Source organism: Tinamus guttatus, unplaced genomic scaffold, assembly GCF_059628265.1.
Source record: "Tinamus guttatus ecotype Peru unplaced genomic scaffold, ASM5962826v1 Tinamus_guttatus_pri_ptg000580l, whole genome shotgun sequence".
In the NCBI taxonomy this organism is placed as follows: domain Eukaryota; kingdom Metazoa; phylum Chordata; class Aves; order Tinamiformes; family Tinamidae; genus Tinamus; species Tinamus guttatus.
The window spans coordinates 984335-999463 of record NW_028289114.1 but is presented as its reverse complement, the minus strand read 5'-3'; the positions used below and the strand labels follow the sequence as shown (position 1 = coordinate 999463).

The 15129-nt window shown below is 58.9% G+C and overlaps 1 protein-coding gene across 3 annotated transcripts in view; it reads left to right on the top strand.

Moving 5' to 3' along the window:
- Positions 1-9212: 9212 nt before the first annotated feature.
- The window catches only part of FLNB (filamin B), a 72509-nt gene continuing 66592 nt past the window's right edge, over positions 9213-15129 (top strand). For 2 of the 3 annotated variants that reach the window (XM_088534611.1, XM_088534610.1), the window contains exon 1: positions 9245-9603. In XM_088534611.1, the coding sequence (XP_088390737.1) occupies positions 9312-9603 (292 nt within the window). In that variant the 5' untranslated portion in view covers positions 9245-9311. Of the gene's footprint in view, positions 9604-15129 lie in introns of all 3 variants that reach the window. The other variant, XM_088534609.1, reaches the window with a different exon arrangement.

Below are 15129 nucleotides of genomic sequence, written 5' to 3'. Positions count from 1 at the left end.
TGTGATTTAATTCTAACCATGTTGAGCGAGGGAAGTGGAGATGTGTAATTCCAGGAAACCTGCGCTCCAGAAGGCTTTTCTTCTCTAACGAAAAGCTGGTATTTTTATTGAATACAAAGTGCTTTGGGTGACAAAGATGGTTACATACAGAAAACCTGAAGCTCCATTTGGTCTGCAGAAAACATGCAGAGTATTTGAGGAGAAGTAATAGTGCACTTGGGTAAAGCTGTGAATTCTTCAATTTTGTGGAAACTGTTAAGCAATTTCCAGTTTATTCGTGAGGTAAAGTGATGTCGCAGTGTTAAAAAGGGGCTATGGGCAGAGAGCAGCGGCTGCCTGGGTGAGCTGCGGGGACGCGAGCCGCGTGCCGTGGGGAAGGGCATCGCGGCGCTGCCCCATCGCGGCGCTGCCCCATGGCGGCGCTGCCCATGGCGGCGCTGCCCCATCGCGGCGCTGCCCATCGCGGTGCTGCCCCATCGCAGCGCGGCCCCATCGCGGTGCTGCCCATCGCGGCGCTGCCCCATCGTGGCGCTGCCCCATCGCGGTGCTGCCCATCGCGGCGCTGCCCCATCGTGGCGCTGCCCATCGCGGCGCTGCCCCATGGCGGCGCTGCCCCATCGCGGCGCTGCCCATCGCGGTGCTGCCCCATCGCGGTGCTGCCCCATCGCGGCGCTGCCCATCGCGGTGCTGCCCATCGCAGCGCGGCCCCATCGCGGTGCTGCCCATCGCGGCGCTGCCCCATGGCGGCGCTGCCCCATCGCGGCGCTGCCCATCGCGGTGCTGCCCCATCGCGGTGCTGCCCCATCGCGGCGCTGCCCATCGCGGCGCGGCCCCATCGCGGTGCTGCCCATGGCGGCGCTGCCCCATGGCGGCGCTGCCTGAGGCCTTGGCCGGAGCTGCTTGGAAAGCAGGAGCCGGGACTGCTCTTTGGGGCTCCGGAGGGCCTGGAAGCTCTCCGTGGAGCCCTGCAGTTCCCAGCTTGTTACGAAAAGAGCATCAGGGCTGAGGGGTGAGGGAAGCACTGCAGGGAGCGCGGCGAAGCAGGAGCCTGGTCCCTCGGCGCGGGACGGAGCATCTCCCGCTGCGGGACCCAGCCCACGTGCCCAGCCTCGGGCCTGGTTTCTCTTCTTCTCCCTCTTTATTTTTTCCCTGGGTTTTTATCCTTCTGCCACCCGTGTGTGACCGTGGCTGCACTACGCCGGTGTGCCCGGCCCAGCTCTGCAGGGGCCGTGGCCAGGCAGCCTCCGTCCTCCTCGGCTTTGGCAGCTGCTGGAGCTTTGCTCCCCGGGGAGAAGCTGTTTCGGTCTCTCCCCACTTCCTGTGGACAAGCGGCTCCCGTTCGGCCTTTCCACTGCTGTAGTGGCAGCCTGAGCCGCTGGGCGGCCGCGAGGAAGAGCAAGGGGCAGGGATGTGGAGCAGTGGGACAGCGATGGGGAGCAGCGGGACAGGGATGGGGAGCAGCGGGGCAGGGATGGGGAGCAGTGGGCATCTCCACGGGCCCCGCCAGGTCTGTGAAGGACAAGCCCGTCCCTTTCCAGCAGCAGCAGGAGGGTTTTCGAGGTCCCTCCCTCTGGCAGGCCCGGCGGGACGCGTCCCTGGGCTGCGGCAGGCGGGTGAAGGCGGCCTGGCCCGGCCCGGCTGCGGGAGCACGTCGGAGCCGCCTGCCCGTGGGCGCCGGCCGGCGGGATCCAGCACGGGGCCGGGCTCGGGGCCGCTCGGAGCCGCGTGGGTCGAGGCCGCACGGCCGTTCCTGCAGCCGGGTGCCCGCAGCCGCCGCGCGGGGCCTGGTGCTCGGCCTTCCCACGGAGCCCATCCAAATCCTCGGGGGCTCCAGCCCCCAGCCAAGCGGCGCTGGTATCGCATTTGCTTCTCATTTCTGCGTGGGCACCGTGCCCATGCAGTTATAACACAGCTGATTCTGATTTTCATATAGTTCATTGTTTACTTATGACTTACTATAAAGTTTAGCCTGTCTTATTTACGAGCAGCCACGGAGAGATGGGATTTCATCCGCTGGGTGATGACTCATTCGTGGGGTTGGACTGCTCAGCTCCTCAGACGTGACAGAGTCCGGGCTATGGATGAACAGCGTTGCTGTTGGAGTCCAAACTGAACGAAGTGCATGGAAGTAATGAGCTATTCGGGGCTGCCCGACGGCTGCAGCGGGGCCAGTGCTGGTCCAGCTCGCTGCTGTGGTCGCCCTGCGCACGTGGCCGTGCGGTGGTGGCAGAGCCGCGGAGCAGCGGCCCAGGCCGGGTTTGGCTTCACTTCGGCTGCACGAGGAGCCTCCATGAGCTGTAACGGCTGCAGCGTTTCTTGTGAGGCCAGGCAGGAAAACAATCCCAGAAACTAATTTGTAAAAGAGACCCATAAAACCCCCGTGTTCTTCCTGCAATAACAACGCTCCTCTGCTGGAGCACGAAACGCAAGCCCCCCACGGCGGCGGCTCCGCTCTTCCTGCTCTCTGAGCTGCTGCCCTCACGCAGGGTCAGAAGGAAGAGCTTGGAAGAGGCTTTTCCCTGCAGCTCGCAGCCCTGGGGACGGAGCCGGTACCGGAGCAGCTCGGGGTGAGCAGGGGGGCTGCTCCCGCCGGCCCCTCGGCCAGGCGATTCCCACGGCGCGGGGCACGGAGCCGTGCGGGGCCGGGCCGTGACCTAGGCGCATTCCAGCCGCATGAGCGGATCCTCCCAGGCTGCCGCCGCCGCGGCCGACCCCGCCGGCACGGACCAGCCCTTCCCCTCTCCCACGTTCCGGAGGTTTTTCCCGGCGCTCCCGAAGCCGCTGCCGGCTTGTCGGGATTTGATTGAGCTGGGCTCCGGAGGGTTTTGCAGGGCCGTGTCACTAGTCCCTGGAGCTGAGGGCAATGTGTGGAAATGGGGCGCTCGGAGCCTCTGCAAACCGCTGCCCGGAGGGAAGGCGCAAGACGTCCCACGGCTCGTGTTATCCGTGTGGGGCAGGAAGCCCCGGGTCCCGCCCGGCCCCGCGACGGTGGGTGACGGGCTGGATGTCATTGGTGCAACCCCCCTGCTTCAGTGCAAAAAAACCTGCGTTGGTGCAAACGGCTGGCAGCGGCGAGGCCAGGCGCGGGCCAGCAGTGCCGCCAGGCCGGCCGGGCTGGCAGCAGATGGCAGCACTGCGAAACGTGAGCGCTTTGGGCCCGTTGCCGCGGGCGCGCGGAGCTCGCAGGGCCTGCGGCCGGGCCTGCCGCGAAGCCGCACGGGGACAAACGGCCTCACACGGGCACGTCCCCGGGCACGGAGGGCAGCGCTCGCCTCCCCGCGCACGAGCAGCCCCCGGCGTGGCCGAGACGCCCCCGGGGACACGGGAGCTGCAGCCGGCGCGGCCCGGCCGGGGCAGCAGCGCCGGGGCCGCCTTCCCGCCGCCCTCCCTCAGGCTGCAACCGCCTCGTGCGGCCCGTTTGCCCGGCGCTCGCTGTGCCGGGAGGGCGCACGGAGCTGGCCCTGTGCCCAGCACCGGCGCCGCGGGGCCGCCTGGCTTCGGCACCCTGCGAGGTTATGGCGTGGGGAAGTTGTGCCCGGGAATACTTCTTGTGAGAAATGTTTAAAAAAAAAAATTGATTTGTTTGAAGCCCACAGGCTCTTCCCCTAGGAAGTGCTGCAGCCTGTGGCTCCAAATTCAAATTTCACCATTCATCATTGCTCCAGGTTAAAGTAGTTCCTCAAGAACAAACAAGGAATTTTGTGCAAGCTGCATGGGCTGGGTAAAAACATGGGATAAAAACACAGAAAAGGAGTTCAGGCTTGAAGTAAAATGGGTGCCCCATCTTTCTGAAGCTCTGGGTGCGAATGTGGGCAGTAGGTAGAGCTGGAAGTAAGTGCAGAGAGCGAGCGGCGAGCACAGCGCCCGCAGCTATCAGCAGGGGCAGGAAGCCGTGATTAGATGCACACTGGAGCATTGTTTTTCCTTGTACAGATCTGACTTCTTGGGTCATGAAATCAGATCCTGAGTTATTTTAAAAGCGAGCTGTTATTTCAAATTATTTTTCAACTTACCATTTGGTGTGTCAAGCGGCGGTTGTTTCGGTACACGATGTTTCCCTCCGTGCGGCCTCCCGGGGGCTGGCGTCCGCAGGCACCAAAGGGAGACGGTCCTTGGAGCTGGCACGTAGAGAGAGTCCTGTGCAGGCACACGAATAACACACATAAACCATGAAGGAGAAAAATCCTTGTCCCCAGGTGCCAGTTCCCTCTGAATTCCTTTCTCTGCTCCTTAAAAGCCTAGAAAAATAGAGAATTTTTTATTCTGGGCAACCAATGAGACTTTTTTAGACCAAACACCAAGGTGAGTTCTGGAATGAGACACACTTGCTGTGACTGCCCCGTTGTTGTTGCTCTCCCCCACAGGCTATCGGGCTTTTGGTTCCGTTGCCTCCACTGATTTCGGCTGCCGCAAGATGGCAAAAGGCACAGGCAGCCTGTGCCAAACCAGAAGGTTAAATTCTAGCAGAGAGGCTCCCTGGGATCCAGAGCAACAGCACAATTGTATGTTCTGGCAAAACACGAGGTCTGCCAGCTGGATGGCTGCATCTGGCACCATTTTCAGCTCCTGGATACCTCTGCAATGCATTGAGAGCTCGATGTTTGAAAGAAAAAGAGTATTCTTCCAGACACAGAGACATGAAAGAAATGTCCCAGTCAAGTCAAAATTGCTACTAGAAGCAACTGCTGCCTAAACAGACTTTCAAATGATGAATTTCAGTACGAGTTCCAGGCAAAGACTTGCAATATCCAGGGTATTTCTGGAGATTTCGCAGTTTAAAGACACTTCTCTGTCTGATTTGGATCCAGCTTCTCCTGCGTGTTCTCCTATCGCTTCAGGAAAAAGAAGCTGCAAAAACTCAGACCAAGCTGCATCAAATGTCCTTGCTGGTGTTTCTATAACACAGCGCTTCTTTGCCGTCCGTATAGCTGCTGGGTAGGGAAAAAAGGAAAGAACGAAAAGCCCCGGTGATGCAATCTGTTGAGTTCATGCTTTGACATGAACAGCTCTGGGTTTTCTTCGCTCGGTGGAGGCCGTGGCGGTGGGAGGAGCGGCCTGGGGCCTGCGGCGCCGCGGGAGCAGACAGGCCGCCATTGTGCTGGGGGCACGGGGGCGGCTGCGCGGAGCCCGGCACGCGGGGCGGGCACAGGAGAGCGCCGGGCCAGCACGGGCCAGCACCGTGTGCCGCCGCGCTGGCCATGCTGCACCGGGGGGCTCCGCGGGCCTGCCCAGGGCCTTGTCCTCTGCCCGTGGCCGGGCTGTTCCGTTCCCAAGCCGCTGCCCTGGCAGCTCCCAGATGCAAACGCGGCACAGCGGGGCTCCCAGGGACGGTGGGAAGCGTGAAGACACCTTGCCGTGCAGACACCGTGCTGGCTTTCACTGCACGTTTCTGCGGAGGTGTAAGGCATCCCCAGGGCCACGCGCATCACGCTGTGGTGTGGGGAAGAAGCAGCGCTCCATGTGTGTCCACACCCCGAGGTGTGAGGGCAAGCCGTCTCTAACGGCACAGATGAGGCCTAGCCGGGCTGGAGGAAGCCCTCTGCCTGCACAGCTCCCATCCAGAACGCTCAGCCGCCGCGGAAACCGCGGCCTTCATGTGAGAGATTCATTCTGGTTCTTGTCCCCTCAAAATCAAACCTCCTGATGCTGAACCTGAACCCGAGCAGACACGCAGTGTCCCGAACGGCAGGGCTGTCCCGCGAGAGCAGCCCGCGAGCCGGAGGAAGGCAGGCACGAATCACGGTCACACGCGCCCGCCACGCGGCTGCCGGCCGTGACACAGCGCTCGGTCACCCCGTCATGTGCTGCCCACGGCCGGCGGGGCCCTTCCCCGTGCCCATCCGCTGGCACAAGCGGGTTGAAAACGCCCTTCCTCAATGCAGTACCCGGCGGTCGGAACCATTCGAACAATCCAAAGCGGTGGTGCCCAGCGCGAGACATGCGGCCCCGCAACACCGCGGCCGGTCCCCGTGCTCCGCTCCGGGCCTCTCGAGTAGCGCGGGGCGTCCGTCCGCAAGGAATAAGCAGGGCTGTCCTCACCGCCTGTAGAAAACAAGGCAACAGCCATTACAATTCTTTCCATGTGCTAATATGGCACTTTTTAATCCAAAATATCCTGAGCAGTCCTAAGATAACACAGTAAGCTAAACTCAGACTTTTTCAGTCCAGCCTTGCACTCAATTATCACAAAGAGTGAGGAAGCAGCATATTTTTAACACAGTGGAAAGAATTCAATGCTGAGTTTTCTTTTATTTTTCTTTTCTTTTTTTTTTCCAACTGCTTGAAAGGACCCCAAAAAGCAATGACTGTTCTTCTTTCCTTACATCTGTGTCTAGCTGGAGCAGGGAAGAGCTGGGAGGGGAAGATCTTTGTCATATAGGACAAGTTAGAGGAAAGATCTGCCCCAGAGTGTAGCACTGAAATCTCTGCTTTTCTCTCCACTGATGTATATATGCGTGATCATAAATACCTACCAGTATAAATACACACAGGAGGTATTTCTGCCAGGCACGCATTAGCTCCCTTGCAATAATATACAGGACAGAGAAGGGATTCCAGCAAGCCAGATCCACGGTGCAGCTTGTTTTTACTTCTCCATCTCCTGGTGAAACTCGAAACGTGCTCCTTTGCGCCGAACCATCTCCCAGCTTCATTCCAACACATTGAAGGCAGGGCCCGAGAGCCACCCGCTCCCCGCGGCAGGGGTGCCTGGGAGCCCTCACTGCTGTGGATACAGGGCGCTGGTGCCAGGGCCCTGGTGCAGGGAGAGCAGCGGAGACTGGGAAGGGAGGCAGGAAGGAAGGAAGGAAATGGGAGCTGCTCCTTGGAGCAGAAACCCTGTTGCCTTGCTTCATCCCGCTCCTATAAAGCGCTCTTTGTTTCCCCTATAACCTTGGAGGCAGCCGCACACAAAAGGCCAAATTCTGCTCACAAGCGACTTGTGCAGAGCCCCCGGGCTGCAGTATCGGCCGCTCGACACCCCCGCCGGCGCCGCGGTCCCCGGTGCGAGACCCCGCCGTGCCGCTCTCCTTCCCACGGGGCCCTGCAAGCAAACGGTGCGAGACGCCGTCCGTCCTGCAGGCTGTGGGGGTCCCCGTGCCCGTCTGCCCATGCACCCCGAGCCAGGTGTGGGGATGTCACGGCCAGGGCGCGCTGGGGCCACCCGCCTGGGCACCCACGCGGTGATGCTTGCAGGGGGGCACAAAGTGGGGCGAAATACTGCAGAACGGGTGGCCGCCTGACACCCAGCCTGCCCGGCTGCACCACTGCAGTGCGGCTGAAAGGAAAACGCTGCAAGGAAGCGGCTAGCACGGATGTGCCACGCTTGCTACAAAGCGCGGCCTGCGCCAAAGTCAATAAGCAATTAGCATCTATCGAAATACGATGGGAGAAAAGCCCAGAGGAAAGCTCTGCCCCGCGTTTCAGCTCTGCTTTTGCCTGTGCTGCACCCTGCGCTGGGGCGCTGCGATGCAGTTGCCTACAGGCCGTCCCATGCCCGTTGGTGCCACCTTGGCTCTGTAAGCAAAGTCCCGGGGCTGCTGCGCGACCCTCCTAGCTGAGGATTCGCTCTGGTCTTTCCTGGCTCAGTAAGTTGGGGAAAAGGCAGTGGCTGCTGGGCCGTAAGACACAGCCTAGAAAATCTGCAGTGTAGAAAACCTTATTTCTGGTTTCTGAGATATTTTTAAAGGAGGAAGCAATGTTGCCTCATGGTTGAACACCATGAAAGCCTAGACTTAGGCGTAGGCTTTCCCTTTTTTGTATTCTCCAGTCACCAAAAGTTACCCCATCAGCCAAGCGGCAAAAAGAGCTGGAGAGGCCTGTGGGAGTAGTGAGGAGCAAAGGGCCACGGCGGGGCCAAAACCCTTGGGAGAAAACCATTGGGAACCAGTACTCTAACTTAGTGGCGAGGGGGTAGGCTCATATAATTAAACTTTATTGATTGTGTTTTTATGGATTTGTTTCCTCTGACAGACTCTGAGAGACAGTTTCCACATATATATATATAAAACACATTCATACATACATTGACTTGGACTAGAGCTCGTCAGAGCAGCCCGGGGCGGCCGAGCCGAGGCCACTGCACGGTAAGTACGTGAGGGCCTGGCTGGGGCTGTGGGGTGGCCGGGCTGGTCCTTGCAGCCCCCGTGTCGTGCGGGGCCGTGCAGCCGTGCAGGGCTGTGTGTGGGCAGCGAGGGGCGGCCTGGGAGGCAGCTGGGAAAGAGGGGGCCAAGAAAGGAAAGGGAGAGAGAAGGCCAAGAAAGGAAAGGGAGAGGAAGCCCAAGCGTTCGGGCCTTGCGCGGTCGCTCTGTGACGCTCCCGTCCAGGCGGCAGCGGGCAGGGACGGTGCTTTGCCGGGGAAGGGGCTGCGCTGCCTGTGTCATGCACGGGGCAGAGGCATTTGCACTCACCGTCATGCACTGGTGCGAGCCGGGGTGCGCTTGTGGCTGGGCGTTAGTGCAATTTGGGCTGCATTGTATGCAGGTGCAATGCATGCCCTGGTGCATGGGGAGGCTGCACTCGCGTTTCGCACTGTTGCATGAGCTGCACACCTGCTCATGCACTTTCGCCACAGGCCTGTCTATATGATTGCATGCTCGCCATGGAGGGGGTTCCACCTCTGCTTGTGCACCAGTGCATGGCAGCTCCCTCCTGTTTGCACACTGCTGCACGCAGGCTGCACCCTGCTCCTGACATGATGCACTGGGGCTGCACTCATCGTTGCACGGGGGCTGCCCCCTGCTCCTAACATGATGCACTGGGGCTGCACTCATGGTTGCACGGGGGCTGCCCCCTGCTCCTGACATGATGCACTGGGGCTGCACTCATGGTTGCACGGGGGCTGCCCCCTGCTCCTGACATGATGCACTGGGGCTGCACTCATCGTTGCACGGGGGCTGCCCCCTGCTCCGCGCTGCTGCGTGGGCGCCGCCACCCGGGGCTGCGGGCGGCCCCCCCGGCCCGCGCGGGATTAGCGGGAGCGCGAGGGCGGGCGGGGCGGATAAAGGCGGGCGGCGGCGCGGGGCCCGCGCACACGCGGCGGCGGCAGCGGCAGCAGCAGCGGCAGCAGCAGCAGCGGCAGCAGCAGCAGCAGCGGGCGGGGGTCGCGGGTGGCGGTGCCGGCGGCGGCCGCTGACGGCCGCGCTCTCCCCACAGCAGCAGCAGCAGCCGCCGCGGGGCGGAGCGAAGCGGAGCGGGCCGGGCCGGGCCGGGCCATGAGCGCGCAGGCGCGGGGCCAGGGCGGGCGCAGAGCGCGGCGCGGCGGCGGGAGCAGCAGCAGCAGCCCCGGTCCCGGTTCGGAGCCCGACGGCGAGATGCCCGCGACCGAGAAGGACCTGGCGGAGGACGCGCCCTGGAAGCGCATCCAGCAGAACACGTTCACGCGCTGGTGCAACGAGCACCTGCGCTGCGTCAACAAGCGCATCGGCAACCTGCAGCACGACCTGAGCGACGGGCTGCGCCTCATCGCGCTGCTCGAGGTGCTCAGCCAGAAGCGCATGTACCGCAAGTACCACCAGCGGCCCACCTTCCGCCAGATGCAGCTCGAGAACGTCTCGGTGGCCCTCGAGTTCCTGGAGCGCGAGAGCATCAAGCTGGTCTCCATCGGTGAGTGCCCCTGGGGTGGGGACGGGCGCACAACGTGTTTGACTCTCCCTGCGCGGACCTTTGCCCCCTCCCTGTGTCCTGGAAGCGGGTGTGGAAATTGGAGAGATTTCTGCCTCCTTCTTTTATTTCTTTTCCTCTTTTTCTTCCTCTGCTGCTCTCAAAAAGAACAGCTCTTTGAGGCTTAGCAAAGTGTTGCTTACGAGCTGTGTGCTCGGCGTGTGCAGCGGGGCTGTCGTTGCAAAGCCAGCAGAGAGCACTAATCCCCTTGTTCTCGCTCTCTCCGTGTGCGTGTGCTTATTACTGGTTTTTAGGTAAGGGTTTGCTTGCAGGTAACACCAGAGTGTGTTTTCTGCCCTGGTGTGGACATGGTTTCCTGAAAGGTGCCCCCCAAGCGTGCAGAGCTGCGCGAGGAGCAGCGGCCCCGTTAGCCCCATCCGCACGTGCCAGGGCTGCTCCGAGGCGGCGCCCAGGCCGGTGTCGGAGCCCCGCGGGCACAGAGCCCTCTGCTCCGCAGAGCCCGGCGGGCGATGCCGGCGTCCGGGAGGGCGTTTAGCCGCAATGACAACGTGCCGCGTCTGACCTGCGCAGCGCTCGCTGCGTTGCCCCGCTGCTGTGTGGAGGAGGCGCGAGGGCTGTGCTGGTCCCTGGAGATGGGCTGCTCGAGCTGCCGCGGGGCCCCGCTGCTGCTGCGTGCGGCCGCGCACGGGCTGCGGGGCAGTGGCGCGGTGCCCACCGCAGGAATGCGTGCGGCGAGCGGCTCCGGTGCGGCCGCGGCACGGGGTGCACGGGGCGCAGAGCGCTGCTCTGGTGCCTGCGACGGCGCTGGATGCCTCGGCAGGACCTTGCATCTGCACCAGGTGATTTGGGTTACTGTAGCCCGGCGCCGCTGGCCTCGGTGAATTGCACAGCTGAATGTGGGAGGCTATCAGCAGCTCTGCTCGGTGCCAAGGTGAAAGCTGTTTCCCTTCAGAGGCGTTGGCCGCGGCGGTGAGGAAATAGAGAGTGTGCAGGGCAGGCGAGGCTGCGCACGGCTGCCCTGGCTCAGCGCGGGCACCGCAGCTTCGGCTGTGCCACGGCCTAAAAGATGCCTTAAAACCCAGCGCCCCTGGGCCCTGGCTACTCCAAGGAGCAAACAGCTCTCATGCTCCCCTCTAGGACCTGAACTGGTGCTGCCTCTTTACTCAGAGGTGTTTTTTCTTTACATGATGGGTTTTTAAAACTGTAGCTGCCTACCTCTTGAGTTGAGCTTTTTCTTGCCAGCTGCTAGGGCTGCTAATGTTTGAACTTACCTTTATGCCACAGCTGTTGGAAAAACTCGTTACCACTTGCAGCATTAAAAGGGGGTGGTGTTTCCCTCCTATTGTATGGTTTTTGCCTTAGGAAAACCTTGCTGCTCCAGCTGCCTTCCTCCTCCTCTTTGAGGCTTCCCGAGGGATACTGGTTTGGGAGATCAACATGAGCCCGGTCAGCTCTGGTTTCCTGTGACTTCCTTTCTAGAAATGCTGTTGCAGCAGCACAAGTGTACCAAGAGGTTAGGTTTAACTGCAGAGTAGGTGCAGATTTGTCTGTTCTGCAGATTATTATTGCACTGAACTGGCTGTTACAAGCACAACTTAAAGAAATTGGAACTGCTGCAGCTGCTGGTACCTTTGCCCTATTCCAGCCTCTGTGTTAAGGGGTGTTTATAGCCCAGCCCGTGCGATGCCGCCAGAACGGGAGCCAGGCGGGAGCGTTGGCGCCGGCTACCCGAGCGAGCCCGGCCACTGCTGCAGAGCGGCCTGAGCTCCCTTCCCAAAGCACGTCCCGGGCAAAGCGTGTGGAGGAGGCTCAGCCGAGGGGGCCCAAACCAGCGCTCCCTCTTCTGCCGCGGGGGCTAGTCAGTAAAAAGGTACCTCCCTATAGGAACATAGGTATTTTTCCCACAATTGCATATTCTGAAGAACTTTATACTTTTTCTGGTCTCTTCCTTCGTGTTGCTGTACAAAAGCTTGGCCGTTACGTGGTCCAGAACTATGTTTAAGTTAAGGCTGTAGATGGAAAGCTTTCAGGGTAATGCTGTTCTTTAGGGCCAGCTTGCATGCTTCTGAGTTGAATTAGTGAGGAAAACCTGACAGCTGCGACTGCTTAATTTCTACATTAATAACACCATCAAATCTCTGTTAAACAGATACAGTACATGTTCCAGTTACTATTTAATTTCCAGGATTTTTATAGAATACATTCGCTCTGGCTTAGGTTGCAGTACAGCAGCAGTAACTATACTCTTTAGCATTTTTAATAGTAAGCCTTTTGGCATTAAATTTTTCACCCATTTAAAATAAAGCTGCCTTTACAGAGATACCAATTAAATTTTATGTTTAACCAAGATTCCTTTTTTTGATACACAGTTAATAGTTGTTTCACCCCTTATTTAATAACTGCTCAGTCTGTTAGTAGTTTTAAGGTGCTTTTCTTACAGACATGATGTGTCTTCACTTGTGTGCGCTTCGTGGCGTGGCTGGAGCGAGCTGCTGTAGAACAGGTGTCAGGCTGGAGCGTTTGGGGCAACTGAACTGGGAGCTCTGGGAACGCCGTGCGGGAGGGCGGCTTCTCGTGCCGGGGTGCGGAGTGTTAACGGTGCCGGGGTGCGGAGTGTTAACAGCTGCTAAGTCTAGTGTCCCCGTCCCCCACCCCTGCCTGCTAGACTGAGGGTAGCTGCAGATTCCTGGGTGCGGAGTGCGGCATGGAGCGTGACAGACACCGAGGAGTACGGTGCTAGGAATGTGGAGTACACGGAGTTTTCCTGGCCTCAGGATCGCATTGGCTCTGGAGATTGCGTTGTACTGGGGCTGCATCGTGCTTTAGGAAGAGCTACAGCAAATTGCTGAGAGAGGACTGAGACGTGGTGCTCGTCTGGTGCTCAGGAACCCTGTTATCAAGCAGTAGAAATGAACTGATTGGGCTGAGGAACAAGACTTCGTGTCTGAAGCGTAGAGTTGTCGACTGGCAGGACAAGCCTCTCTGGCCCTTGTAAACGACAGGTCTCGTGCACGCCTCCGAGGTGCGCCTGGGAGCCCCTCTGCCCTGTCCCTGCAGCCCCGCGTTGCTCCCGGGATGAGCACGGAGCCGTTGGCTGCTCTGTTTGGTGGAGCCGCAAGGCTGGACCGCAGCGGTTGGCCTGATCAAACGGAAACCGTGCGGTTTGTGTGTGCTGGGCCGCCCTTGGAGATGAGCGAGCTGATCCCCCTCGCTGTGCAGCTGTAGGGTGTCGAGCGCTGGGGCATGGGGTAGAGGGGAAGCAGCAGCCAAGGGTTGGGTGCCATCGTTCCCGGGGTACCTGATCCCGTGTCAGCCTCGGGGGCAGTTTTGCATCGGGCTCTAGGTTTTGTCTGTGATTTGTGACGAGCCCCTTTGCAGTGCTTGGAAGGAGCAGTGTATGGGCTGATAATCACGGTGTGGTGGTGCAGAGCGCTCGAGCTGGCCTTGTGAGGACCTCGGTGGGGTCAGTGCTTCCCAGCTGCAGGAGGGAGCCCTTCTGGAAGGGAGGTCCCCTGGCCTAGCCTGCCCTCCTGAACCTGTGCATCCAGCAGGGCTTGGGCAATGACCCAGGGCAGCACACACACCTCCTGCAGACCCGGCTGCGTGTGCAGGTGGAAGCAGCTGCACCTCAGAGTCCTTCGTGCAAGCCCTGCTCTGAAGTCTCCTCTCAGGAAAATGGCTGCGAAACCACTCTGGTCCCTGGGTTGATGGAATTGCAGGGTGGCAAAGCCAGTTCACCTCCTCTAAAACTTGGTAAATGTATTATCCTGTAATACCTAGAGTTAATTGCTTGAAAAAAGAGAAAATGTGTTTTCAGCCTGTGCACACCTTGGATCGGTCTCCCAGTCCCACTCCAGGTGCTATTAACACATCCTGAGGAGGTAGTTGCAATACAATTGTGTTCTGCCTAGTACTTACCTGGGACTTCCCTGGAGGCTGTTTTTTTGGAAAATATCCAGTGCATTTTGGAAACAGGCTTCTGGTTCTTGGAAACGTGACACTTAATACTTCCCCTCTCGAATTATTTTTGATAGACTGACAATGGGCCTCACTCCTGGAGCCTGGATGCGGCTGCAGCTTCTAAAAGCAACTGGTCCTCCCAGGAGCTGGAGTTTGGATAGCCGGACTCCGCGCTCCAAGGGAACGTGGCTTCGCACTGCTCCCAGCTAAAGGAAACCTTTGGTAGCTTAGGTGAACTGTTCCTGCATTCCTTTACCTCTGAGTGGAAACTTGTAAACTGATCAAACCCTCAGTAAAATTACTTGGGGCGAGTTAGACTAATGTGCTAAACAGCTTTTTAAGGCACTGAAAGCTATACCAGCCATTCAAGAAGGACTGAAGTCTTAACTGCTCCATATTCTAATGCTGTGTTGTGTATTGACTTACATGAGATGTTTAAATGGGTCAGGATAACTATTTTCCTCGCCTACAATTGTAATCTAAGAATGTGGTTAGCTTTGTGTGTGGCCATGCTTATGCATTCTCAGTATTGTTTGGTGTCTGCTGCAAGCGATGGAAAGTAAAACAATGATCTCGAATCCCTTAAGCTTTAGAGGAATTCTCTTTTCTCTTTGCTATTCAGAAACAGATTTAGTGCTGCCAGTTTGGGATGTGAACAAGGGCCTGCTAAGTTCAGGCCGCTCATACACACTAAGCAAGCGTGTCAAAGAAATGATGTGTTGCAGGTGATGCTTGTGTGCAGCCCTCCACCGCTGCAGCATGTGCCCAGGTCTCAGCCCCAGGTGTCTGTGCACGTGCCCCTCTTCCTGTACTGCCCGCTGTGTGCTTAGGGTCTGTGACACTTTACTAGGATGGAGTGAAGCTGCAGTGCTTAATGACCCAGGCTGGGCTGTTGGAGCTCGGTCCCGGTGTGCTTGAAGAGCCCCTTGCAGTGGTTATCCCAGAGCATCAAGTCTTTCGTTCTCAGTTCCACGCCCAAGATATGGTGTGTGGGACGGCGGTGCTGTCTGCCGCCGCGTTACTGATCGCTGTTGTTGAGCAGTGCTCAGCTGAGGGCAGCGGGTCTCCCCATCCTTCCCGTAGCAGTGAGACACCCTGGGGTGACCACCCGCCTATTCCGTGTGACCAGGGTTCACCGCTGAGTCCCCTGAAACTGAGGTGGCATGGAATGGGCTGAGTTATCGTGGATGGGCTGAGCAAGTTCGGTCTGACTCGGATTAATGCAGTGAAGCTCAAGTAGCTCTGTTTTTTTTTTCCTCTCCCCCTCCCTTTTTCCTAGGCCCTGCCTCTAGGGACTTGGCACTTTTTTCTTAGCAAGGCAAAAAATGTAGCCTGTGCTCTTTTTGCCTGCTTGCATTTCCAGTGAGGAAAGACCAGTGCTGTCTAATAGGGAAGACACAGCTCGCTGATAAGGCCAGTCCAAGATCCTGTAGGCGAAGGCCTTGCAGTGCCTGTGCACTGTGTTATAACCCCAGCACTGGGGTGTCGGACTGTCCCATGGACAAGGCTGGAGCTTTCTGTCCCTTCCTGCAACAAGCCTTGAGCTCT